The sequence below is a fragment of the Danio rerio genome, chromosome 9, assembly GCF_052040795.2.
Source record: "Danio rerio strain M-AB ecotype USA chromosome 9, GRCz13ab, whole genome shotgun sequence".
In the NCBI taxonomy this organism is placed as follows: domain Eukaryota; kingdom Metazoa; phylum Chordata; class Actinopteri; order Cypriniformes; family Danionidae; genus Danio; species Danio rerio.
Genome location: NC_141029.1, coordinates 50,050,890 through 50,063,626, shown reverse-complemented (window position 1 = coordinate 50,063,626; position 12,737 = coordinate 50,050,890). Strand labels below are relative to the sequence as shown.

General features: G+C 36.1%; 2 protein-coding genes across 3 annotated transcripts in view; both read left to right on the top strand.

Annotated features, from left to right (window-relative positions):
- The window catches only part of phgdh (phosphoglycerate dehydrogenase), a 722,740-nt gene that overhangs the window by 121,944 nt on the left and 588,059 nt on the right, over positions 1-12,737 (top strand). The window lies entirely within an intron of this gene.
- arpc2 (actin related protein 2/3 complex, subunit 2) overlaps positions 4,466-12,737 on the top strand; it is a 33,897-nt gene continuing 25,625 nt past the window's right edge. The window contains exons 1-3 of one of the 2 annotated variants that reach the window (XR_015498742.1): positions 4,466-4,684; positions 8,665-8,699; positions 12,444-12,556. Coding sequence is in view for 1 of the 2 variants with exons in the window: in NM_212699.1 (NP_997864.1) it covers positions 4,611-4,684; positions 8,665-8,699; positions 12,444-12,556 (222 nt within the window). In the remaining variant the exon portion in view is untranslated. The remainder of the gene's footprint in view (positions 4,685-8,664; positions 8,700-12,443; positions 12,557-12,737) is intronic. The other variant, NM_212699.1, reaches the window with a different exon arrangement.

The window sequence follows — 12,737 nt, the reverse complement described above, 5'->3', positions numbered from 1 at the left end:
GGCTTGAGAAACCCGTTCTCAAACACTTACTTTTAGTCTTTATTTGGGTTGCACACATATTCTGAATGCCTTCGGCAGAATTCAAATGAACCATTTCAATCTAGATTAATTCCAAGATGACACTGACAGTGATATTAATCTAGAAAATCTATGGCCACCTACACTCTAAAAAACACAGGGTTAAAATCTACCCAAATTGGGTTGTTTTTAACCCTACTGCTGGGTAAATATGGGACAGAACACATCAGGGGTTAAATTATTATGGGTTATTATTTTTAACCCCACAATTGGTTTGTTTTTTCTACCCAATAATTGGTTATTTTTACTTAAATAATTGGTTATTTGATTTAATAAATAGGTTATCTTTTAATGTATATTTTTGTTTTCTTTTAAAATCATTAACCACATAAAAACAAACAGGTCAATATTTTATTAACTTTATTTTTAAATAGCCATTTTAATCTAGATTAATTCCAAGTTGACCGTGAGATTAACCTAGATAAAAAAAATCAATCTATGGCCACATGCTGTTGTGAATTGAAGTGACACAAACAACTGAAGTAAGATCCAAATGCAGGTTTAATCGGTGGTCAGGCAAGCAGTGGTCAACACAGGTGCAAACAGGGGTAAGAGGACAATCCAGAATCACAGTCGAATACGGCAAGAAGTCAGAAAGGCAGGCGGCAGGCAAAGACAACGAGGCTAACAAGGCTAACGGTCGGTACACGGGATAACAAAACTGGGAAACGCGTTGTAATGCTACTGTGAAAGATAACAAGACTCGGCCCACTGGAAGCGTGAATGTGTGGCTTAAGTATGGTGTGATATCAGTCTGTGACAAGGTTCAGCTGGTGATTGCAATCAGGATAGATGAATGACCAGGCGTGCGTGTTTAGAAGAAGTGCACGTATGAAAATGTAGTCCTGGGATATGCGTAAGTGTAGTTCAAGTAAAGTGGAAACCAGCGATCTCCAGAGAACGATCGCTGGTTATCGTAACACATGCACGCTAACACATACGTTACATCCGTTTCGTCACTGCGCTACAGGCCACAGCGAGGGGTGTCTCTCCCCACCACCTTTCAAGAACAGGGCGGAGCCTTTAAAGCTTGTGCCTCAGTTACTCTGTCAAAAGCAAACGAAACATCTGCATCAGTTTAAAGGTACATTTTGACTCTTATCAAGCATAAAATACTGAATTATGTTTAAAGATATTTCAGAAACATGCAAAGTGAACATATTTGTTAATCTGAAAAACTACAGTTAGTAAGAAAAGTTCCTTCTGTGTCTGTCTTTGTTTTGGTCTCTTTAACAGCAAACTGCCATTTTAACCAATTCTATGTCAGCACCGCTCTTAAAATATTAGGGTGGGGCTACAAATGCCTATGTGTCAGCATAGTGGCAGATTTTAAGACAAGACTAATGTTCTATGCTAATGTTTGAGCAGGCCCGGAGCAAGCTGAACTGCCGCTCTAGGCAGAGGGCGATCATGTCGCTCTCAACCCTAACGTGAAAACGAAAGTGACCGGTTATGAAAATGAAGTGAGGTGTCGCGGACTCTATTCCAGCGCACTATGCGCGGATATAACTGAGGACGCGCGGGTGCTGAGGGAGGGAGGGGTTGTCGCAGACACTGCACTCTCTATTCTGCCGCCCTATGCGCGGATATAACTGAGGACACGCAGGTGTCAAGGACCTCAATTCTGCCGCCCTATGCGCGGATATAACTGAGGACACGCGGGTGCTGATGGAGGTGTCGCTGACGCCGCCCTCTCTATTCTGTCGTCTATGCGCAAATATATCTGAGGATGCGGGTGGTGAGGGAGGTGTCGCGGACATAACTAAGGACGCGGGTGGTAAGGGAGGTGTTGCGGCTGCCGCCCTCTCTATACTGCCGCCCTAGGCGGCCGCCTAGGTTGCCTCTATGGACGCGCCGGCCCTGTGTGTGAGAGATTGTCACTAATGGGTAGGGCTTTCCCTTCACTGATGACGTGTACAAAGGGAGAATGTCAATCAAATTGTTTCTGCCGACTGTTTTTATAAAGTGAGATTATAATAAATTGAATTAATTCATTTTTACCACTACAGACTGGTTATATTCACACACTATTACCCCACAACTGTGTTTAAATCCCCTATAAAAGTGATTTTTGCATAATAGACCCCTTTTAAAGTCAAGCTTGACATAGCATTCAAATTTGTTTTAGATGTAATTGAAGCATGTATGTAGCACAATCAAATATGATATTAAATTAGATGCCTTTGTGAATGTAAAGCAGTGTGAATCTGATCTGGCCCCCTTCAACAAAGACCCTTTTCTGCTGTGTTCAGGACAAGTAGTAACACGTCTCTCTGTGAAGAATAACAAGGCAAGGAATGCAAGATGAGATATAAAGTGGTTGAATTACATCAGAATGTTACAGGTTAAAATAGGGAAAGTACAAGATTAATCTAATGCTTAGAGAAAGAACATCTCAAATGTTGTTTTTGAGGGAATTGAATCAGGTTTGAGCAACTTAGTAAGTGTTTTGGACCATACTAACCAGGCTTGATTAACTTAGTAAGTTTTTTTTGGACCATTCTAACCAGGCTTGAGTAACTTAAGTGTGCTTTGACCATATTAACCAGGCTTGAGTAAATTAGTCAGTGTTTTTGGACCCTACTAATCAGGTTTGAGTAACTTAGTAAGTGTTTTGGACCATACTAACCAGGCTTGATTAACTTAGTATGTGTTTTTGTACCATACTAACCAGGCTTGATTAACTTAGTAAGTTTTTTTTGGACCATTCTAACCAGGCTTGAGTAACTTAAGTGTGCTTGGACCATATTAACCAGGCTTGAGTAAATTAGTCAGTTTTTTTTGACCATACTAATCAGGTTTGAGTAACTTAGTAATGTGTTTTGGACCATATTAACCTGGCTTGAGTAACTTTGTAAGTGTTTTGGACCATATTAGCCAGGGTTGAGTAACTTGGTAAGTGTTTTGGACCATATTAACCATGGTTGAGTAACTTAATAAGTGTTTTTGGACCATACTAAACAGGCTTAAGTAACTTAATAAGTGTTTTTGGACCATATTAACCAGGCTTGAGTACTAGCCTAAGTGTTTTTGGACCATACTAACCAGGTTTGAGTAACTTAGCAAGTGTCTTGGACTATATTAACCAGGCTTGAATAACTTAATAAGTGTTTTTTGAACCATATTAACCAGGCTTGAGTAACTTAGTGTTTTTGGACTATATTAACCAGGCTTGAGTAACTTAGTAAATGTTTTGGACCATATTAACCAGACTTCCCTGCTGAAAAATCCAGCTTAAACCAGCCTAGGCTGGTTTGCTGGTTTTAGTTGGTCGACCAGGCTGGTTTTAGAGGGATTTTGGCCATTTCCAGGCTGGTTTCCACCCATTTGCAGCCTGGTCTTAGCTATACAGGCTGGAAAATGACCTGAAAAAATCCAACTAAAACCAGCTGACCAGCCTGGTTTAAGCTGGATATAGCTGGTTTTGGCTGGACTCCGAGCTTGGCTAGGCTGGTCAAGCTGGTTTTAGCTGGTCAACTCCCAGCCTGACCAGCTAAGACCAGGCTGGAAATGGCTGGACCAGCCTGGAAGTGGCCAAAACCCCTCTAAAACCAGGCTGGTCGACCAGCTAAAACCAGCCAAGCAGCCTAGGCTGGTTTAAGCTGGATTTTTCAGCAGGGTTGAGTAACTTAGTCAGTATTTTTGGACCATACTAACCAGGCTTGAGTAGGCTACTAGCCTAAGTGCTTTTGGACCATATTAACCAGGCTTGAATAACTTAGTAAGTGTTTTTGGACTATATTAACCAGGCTTGAGTAGGCTACTTGCCTAAGTGCTTTTGGACCATAACCAGGCTTGAATAACTTAGTAGGTGTTTTTGTACCATACTAACTTCAACTGATCGCTTGATTCTATGGTAGCTAGCTTTGCGAATACAACAATTATAATAGCTAATATGAACAAATGATCTAATACTATAACTACATAGTCTACTGTAGAAACGAAAAACCCAAATATACTACATGGTTTATTGCAGTTTATCAGTTCACGATAGTTAATACTACAGTATGCTCTATCATTTATTACCTAATGTTGTAAGGCTACAATAATATATTTGCTTTATAGAGGACAAATAAAGGCATTGAAATTTACAAAAACGCTGTTTTATGTTTCTTTAGGTAATTTCTTTAAGAAATAAGGAATAAATAATACAAATGCAATGTGATTTTAAAACTCCTTATTTAGTAAGCAAATCACGATAACAGGAGGAGTTGACACGTCATGGGATTTTATTTGGTCATAAAGTGTGGAAACGATTCATGAACAAAGTAAATAAAAACATCCTGAATGTAATCTAGATGTTTTTTTTACTTAAAAGTTCATTTTGGTCAAAAACATTTTGTTTAAATGATTAGCACATACGATCAGGCGGTGACGCGGGCAGCCCGCGGGTCTTTCGAGTCAATGCGGAAGCGGCCAGAAGTCCAGGAGCAGGAAAACCAAAACGATTGTAGCAGCGTTGTAGAAATAAAACAGCATCAACTCTTATATTTTTAATTGCACATAGCCATTTAACATTCACATAAATCATCATGATTTTGTTGGAAATCAACAATCGGATCATAGAGGAGACTCTCAGCCTCAAATTCGACAGCGCGAGCAACGGGTAAGAGGAAGATCTTCCTGTCTCAGTCACATCGCTCATATAATGCATGCAGACTTTAACAAGAGACATATTTAATTTCACACCCATATAATAGCACAAAAACACACTCATTATTGATTCAGTTCTGAATGGCAATTCGCTGTTTTTCACGTTGGAGGATTGAAGCATCCTGTATGGGGTGTGTCCAGCAGTATATATCACATAGAAAACCTTTAATGATTATTTCAACCTTTATATAAACCTTTACTTGTGGAAACGAGATCGACATGTTAAGTTACTGCGTTAAACAGTTGAGTAAATTTGGCCACTGCACGCTTCGCCTCCGCCGACCTGATTTCTGGAAATGTTTAGTCGTAATGCAGATTTCAGGCACTTCCTGTTCGTGTATTTCAGCCGAATTCATGTCGCTGCAGGAACAAGCATATTAGCACTTCTTTTCAGACCCGTCTGTGCACGATTTGCTCGTGAATACTCCTCTAGCCCTTCATTTTTCCCTTCAATGTGGGATTGTGCTCATGCTTGAGCTGGAACGGTCGCGCGCATGTGAATAAACACACATTCTGATTTATTTTTTAATTAAATGTTTTCAATTCAGCTTTATTTGTATAGCGCTTTTACAATGTAGGTTGTGTCAAAGCAGCTTCACATAAATGGTCATAGTAACTGGATCAGGGTAGTTCAGTTTTTAGTGTTTAAGTTCAGTTCAGTTTAGCTCAGTTCAGTGTGGTTTGAAGTCATTATTGAGTCATTACGGTGTGCTTAGTTTGTGGATATTTAGCTTTAATGAATAAATAAATAAATTGCTCGTTATAGCTTTTAAAGGAGGGTTTCGTGCAAATACCTTCTATTATTCTGTCATTGTTTACATTATTATTACTGGAATACTTGATTCTGATTGGTTAATCACTGCGATCTGTCGCTCTAAATTAGAGATGCCCAAACTAGGGCCTGTGGGCCAAAGTTGGCCCATGTTAACTTTTGATTTGGGCTGACATCCTATCTGAGAAGAGGAAGAATGATAGGGATGGTTTAGAGATTGTCATTTCAAATCTAATGTAAACTTTTGTTTGTTTGTTTGTTTGTTTGTTTGATTTATTGCTATTCTTATTGTTTGTTTTATTGTTAAAAGCTAACTGAGACAAAATGTTTTAATTAAATGGTGTAAATTAATCAGATTTAGTTTAAATGTACATACCGTCACCGGACGGATAAAGGACAAATCAATGCAAAGGCAGATTCTGCTTGACTAGTGTTTTCAGCATTGAACTCCACTGTTATAATGTGATTTTTACTGCGGTAAGTTTTCATTTAAAATTTTATACACATTCATTAATATGATATAAAGTAATGTTTACCAATAAATGGCAACTTTAACATTAAATAGTTTGGTACATTTACCTTCAGCCCATGGTTCTCAATGATATTTGGTTTTTGGCCCTTTATACCAAAAATCTTGGGCACTACTGCTTTAAATAAAGCAGAAGGGGCACTTTGTTTCCAGAAGTTTAAGCTATATTCATTTTAAGCATAGAGTTATGTCTCAGGACTTATTTTTTATGATTACATCTTCATTCATTCATTTTCTTTTCGACTTAGTCCCTTTATTAATCCGGGGTTGCCACAGCAGAATGAACCGCCAACTTATCCAGCACATGTTTTACGCAGCGGATGCCCTTCCAGCTGCAACCCATCTCTGGGAAAATCACATCTTCAGTATCTGATATATTACATCTGATTACTACGTTGTTGATTTATTTTGTGCAATGTGGCTTTTGTTTTTGTTTTGTTGTCTCTCTCCCTCTCTTTCTCTGTCATTCCACAAGACATTAGCTGCATTTCCATTAGGGCTGCACAATATATCTCTTCAGCATTGATATCGCAGTGTGATCATTCTCAATAGTCACTATGTTGAGTCTGGATTATAATTGAAAATGTACCGTTTGTAACTTTGAAAAATGAATAGTGATTAATTTTATGAAATTGTTTACAAAACGAAGACTATGCAGTCTTATTGTACACATGATTATGCAATTACTGAATATCTGAATACATTTTGACTCTTCTGAAAACACTAAAACTCTGTTTATTTAATTAGCATATATTTCTTTATTGAATTTATCTATGCATGTGGATTGTTTATTATATTTTATGCACTCCCCTACAGAATCTTCTCAATCTATTTAAAATTATAGATTCTTTACAAACATTTGTTCAACTCATCTAGAGAAATTGTATTCATATTGCAGTATATATATATATATATATATATATATATATATATATATATATATATATATATATATATATATATATATATATAGCCGAATAAAAAAAAACACAATGTGTAATTTTTCCAATATTGTGCAACTCTAGTTTCCATCCACCTATTTTTTTTTTTTGCGTATTTATGAATATCACATTTAAAAAGGTCTTTTTAAGACTTGTGGTGACTTATCGTGTGGTGATTTCTGTGTGTGACAGTGGTGGTCACAGGCTTTTAGTTAATAATCTCTTCATGATTTTTTGTATTTTTTTACTTCAAATCCAATATTCTCTGTATCTCTATGAGAGAAAATGAATGTAAAATAAATAAATAATACTTCTGAATAGGGCTGGACGATATGGCAGAAATGCAATCTCCATAATTATTTTCTGTATTGAAAGATAACCTTTATATATATATAAAATTATGTATGTAAATTTTATATATATAAAATATAAAATTCGGTACATCTCTAATATCCGCACACTTCTCATTGATGCACATTTGTGCTGTGTGATTGGCTCTTAGGCCAATATACAGTTAAAAAGTCCAGACCTTATCATTGTTATTTACATAAATGTTATTACGATTCGATATATTATTATTTATCGGCCCAGCCCTACTTCTGAAATCAGCATTACTGAAAATGTGGATGGACAATTGGTCTCTAGTGCAACTCTTAATGAACGTTGAATTTAATATACATGTTTTGTATTGTATAAATGATATACACATTCATTTGGCTATGTACTTCACTATGTACTTAGACTAATAATTAACAGCAAATCTTGCAAAAATAAACCACTTCTGCATTCTTGGTCAGTGGTCACCTTAGATGACTGTTCGTTGTCCCTTACTTGTTTTCCTTATTATTTCCGTAAACTCATCCTTTTATATATTTGTGGGAAAGAACACTATCATTTGGATCAATATTTAAATTAGAGATGCCCTAATGAGGATTTTTTATTTTTCATTTGTTTATTAAACTTTTACAGATATAACAAAGTATTTTTACAGAGAAATTTAAACAAATATTATTCCCACCCCGACCCTCGACGCAAATTAAAATTATATAAAGAGAAAAAAAAAGAAAAAAAAATTACGAATGATAATAACAAAAAAATTGAAAAAATTAATAAAAACTATTAAGTAAATAAAATAAATAAATTTTATATATATATATATATATATATATATATATATATATATATATATATATATATATATAATAAAATAAAAATTACTGAGGATTTTTAATGGTTTATAATTACCATTAAAAGACCATATTTTGGAAGCTGATAAATATAAATATTTTAATATGCTATTTGCTTGGCCTAATTGCAAAAACAAAAGGCTAACAAACACAATAGACAACTAATATATTATTTATATATTTTAAAAACACGTAAAATGCAAATCTTTCTCTATGCAAAATCATTTACTGATACTGACATGCTTGCTGATATATTGTGTGTCTAAACTTTGACCAAAATATCCTTATTCTTCTCTGCTTAAATGATTTTCATTTACCGACAACTTTTTTTGATGATGTTCAATTTTATTTAGCGCTGTCCTGTATTTTTAAGTGGCAAGCAAATGCATTTTCAACTTGTGTTGTCAGACTGTACTTTAATTCTTCTGTCATTTTTTTTTTGCATTATGTTTAATTTTAGCAGATCATATATTAACTCACAAAACTCTCTTTCCTTTTATTCAGGAACAAGCCTGAAGCAGTAGAGGTTACATTTGCAGGTAAGATTATGGCTGACTATGTTTCTATTGTCCAAGCATTTGTTTCACAAATGTGGTGTACTGTACAATGAAGTGTATAAGGACACAATAAAGGACCCAAATATACCTAATGTGAAATTAAAGAACACACTGACATGGTGGCATTTAAAACAATGTCAAAAGTTCATTTGAAGTTGTTTTTAAGGAGTTTAAACAGCATGTTGTAAATTGGGGAGGATTTATGTTATTATTACCTTACATGTATTGTATTGTGCACACTCACAACACTTAAGGATGTTATGGATGCAGTGTATTGCATACTGGGGGTCATTACTGTGTTATTACTAGGGCTATGTGATATAGGAAATATCACAATATTTTGTTCTGTTATTATTATAATATATAGCTATATATTTGACCATATGACTTGAATATCTTTATTTTAAAAGAACTAATACATTTAGATTGATTGGGATGATTTTGTAGGGGGGAGAATCTTAAAAAAAATAAAACCACAATCTTCTAGCAGTAAACCATCTACTAGCTAGATCAGTACAGTAAAGATTAGGATGCAAATCATATAAAAAGTGTTTTTATGTTTTTCTGAGGAGTCTACTGGCCCGTTTCCACTGAGTGGTACGGTATAGTTTGGTAATTTTTTTATGGCCATTTCCACTGTCAAATGGCTTGTTTCCACTGACTGGTACGGTTTGGGTGAGTACTGGTCACCTTTATCAGGCTTGCGTTTCCACTACCAAGGGTACCCTTTTGTTGGGCGTGGTGTATGACAGAAAGTTTCAGTCGACGTCATGCTTGCTCGAATAAATGTGTACAGTCAAGCTTTACGGGTTGCTTACATATAATATGAGAAGCACTTCTCGCGAAACATGCTTTATACACATAACTACTTGTCTATAAATGTTTATAACTAACCTTTCTATGAACAGGATTTGATTATAACAGCAGATTAAGGACAGTGTGAAATAGGCAACTGTAACATCTACAATTATATTAAATAAATATATAAATGAACATTTTTGAACACATATAGACCCTTACAGTCTATGATATATTATTAATTACAGTAAAACTACACGCATCATACATTTAGTACTTATTTGAGTTCAAAAACACACGCAATATAGCCCACAGTCACAAACCTCTCATCTGTTAGAGAGTCATTTTGTCATTCCTTGTTCATAATAGTCCAAAAGGCGATGATAAACATGGCGGTTCGTTCATGATTCAGGTTGCTAAAACAATTTGGATCCTGAGTTTTGTCCGGCTTCTCCTTTTTTTCGCGCGTCACTCTCGTGCTTGTCCTTTTCTTTCTAAATGGATCAGATGACGGAGACACTTTAATAATCACGCACACGTTATTATCATCAGCTCAAGAAGTTATACCGAGTATAGAAGTGAAAACGATAGAAGTAGAAAGCAAATACCGCTCGCACTTTTACACGGGCTCGTAAAGCAACAACAGGACACGACAGATTTCTCTTTTTGGCTTTGTGTCTGTTCATCAAGACGAGGACAAGGTTTGTTTGGGCTCGGGTCATCCATGGCTCGTTATTATATGCATATAGAATTTGAGTGCAATGTCTCGGCTGTGTATTAGAACATGGCAGATCCTTTGTTTACATTCTGTCTAGCTCCAGGAGCTCATGACGTGTCTCTGTAACCAATCAGTGTTCAGCTGCGTGTCTAGCTCCGCCTTTTGGTGCCCTTTCTCGTTTTTGGTACCCTTTCGAAAGGGTGCCTAAAAAGTGGTACGGTTTGATTCGGTACGCTTTGTGACTGTGGAAACGGCTATAAACATACAAAACCGAACTGTACCGTACCTCTCAGTGGAAACGGGCAAAAAAGGAACCAAAAAGGGACCTGTACCGTACCATGTTTTGGTTACCCTTTGCAAAAGGTACCTAGCATGACAAAAGGGTGCCAAAAGGTGGAGCTAGACGCACAGCTGCACGCCATTGGTTTACAGAGATACGTCACTAGGGCACACAAGCAGGAAAATGAGCCAGGCCAAATAGCCAAGACATTTCATCGTAATACTATATGCATATAATAATGAGCCAAGGTCAAACCGAGCTCAAACAAACCTTGTTGTTGTCATGATGTACAGCCGCAATGCCAAGAAGAACACAATCTGCCGTGTCCTGTTTTTAGTTTTACGAGGCCGTCTAAAAGCGCGATTGGATTTGTTTTCTCCAGAGATAGATTAAAATAACAAACATATTGAGCTGATGATATTAACATGCGCATGATTCGGACATCCGATTCTTACAGAAACGGACAAACGTGAGAGTGAAGCGTGAAAAAACAAAGGAGAAGCCGGAAAAAACAAAGAAGCAAATGATTCTTTTAGCAGTCTTAAACCTTAACAAACTGCCATGTTTAACTATTATCATCGCCTTTTGGACTATTATGAACTGATAATGGCAAAAACAGAGGTTTCATGTGCTGGGGAAAATTAAAGATACAGATGAGAGGTTTGCACTGACTCTAGGCTATATGTTGTGTGTTGTTTTTGATCCCAAATAAGGACTAAATTTATGCTGTGTGTAGTTTTGTCTGTAAATGGTAACATATCAGAGTCTGTAAGGGGCTGTATGTGTTCATAAATTTTGCAATCATTAATTTTATGTAATAGTAGTCATTGATCTGCAGTTATAATCAAACCATGTTCATAGAAAAGTTAGTAATGAACATTTCTACACAAGTATTTGTGTGTATAAAGCTCTGTTTTGTGAGAAGTGCTTCCCATATGATATGTGAACGACCCGTACAGGTTTACTTCGACATTTCCTAGAGCGAGAATCACTGCGACTGAAACTTTCTGTTGTACACCCACCAAAAGAGTACCATTGTTACCCTTTTAGAAATGGAAACACAAGCCTGATAAAGGTGACCCGTACTGATTTGTACCATACCCTACTGTACTACTCAGTGGAAGCGGGCCATAACAGCAATCAAATACAATAATTAAATAAAAACATGTCAAATATTAGTGCAGTCTTTTGTGTATAAATAATTATTAAACGTACAAACGGTAGGCCTGTCATGATAACAGTTTTTTTGTTGTATGATGTATTGCACCTAAATATATTGCGATAAACGATATTATTGTCTTATAGATGCATAATGCTAGTACACTCTTCCAAAGAACATATAATATTTCATTACTAAGAATATTTCATTTAAGTATAGTCATTTTAACAATGTAATAATCAGGCATTGGTATCAGAATGTGAAAACACAAATCCTAAACAAACAAAAAATAATAATAAATGTTAACAAAAAAGTGCAAGGTGAAAAGTAACAGGGCTGCGATATCTGCTACCAGATCTATTTATAGTTGTCAGACACCCACATGAAAATATACTATAGTAATTTGTAGTGAATACTATAGTCTTTTTTTTAACCTTACTGACATCTCCATTAGAGATGGACTTGCACAATCAGCTAAAATGTTGCTAGAATTGGTGTATATTGCATCACTAAAAGTGATTGAGGTCATGTCCATGTGTTGTTCGATAAGTCCAACATTGCTTATATTGCGATGTGACTAATGCGAATGATCACACTGCAATATATAGGGTAAAATTATAAATTGTGCAACCCCAAGTTATTACTATGCACATATTATACAATGCATGCTCACATGCATTATGCATCATAATGTTAAAATAGCAGAAGTGTTTATTTTATACTACACTAATAAATGCACCGTTACTGATATAGCATGTGTTTTTTCTACAGACTTCGATGGCGTGCTGTACCACATCTCCAACCCCAATGGAGACAAAACTAAAGTCATGGTCAGCATCTCTCTCAAATTCTTCAAGGAGCTTCAGGAGCACGGAGCAGATGAGGTAACGAGGAGATGAACACAAAACCTGCTGCATTTCATTCGAAAATCACTACAAATAGATTTGAAATTATTATTATTTTTTTTAGAAATGAACCTATTAACATGCGGTATCAAATTCCATTAAAAGAGCACTCTTCCACCAGTCCTTGATGCTCGCATCAAATACCTGTTTGTCATGGGGG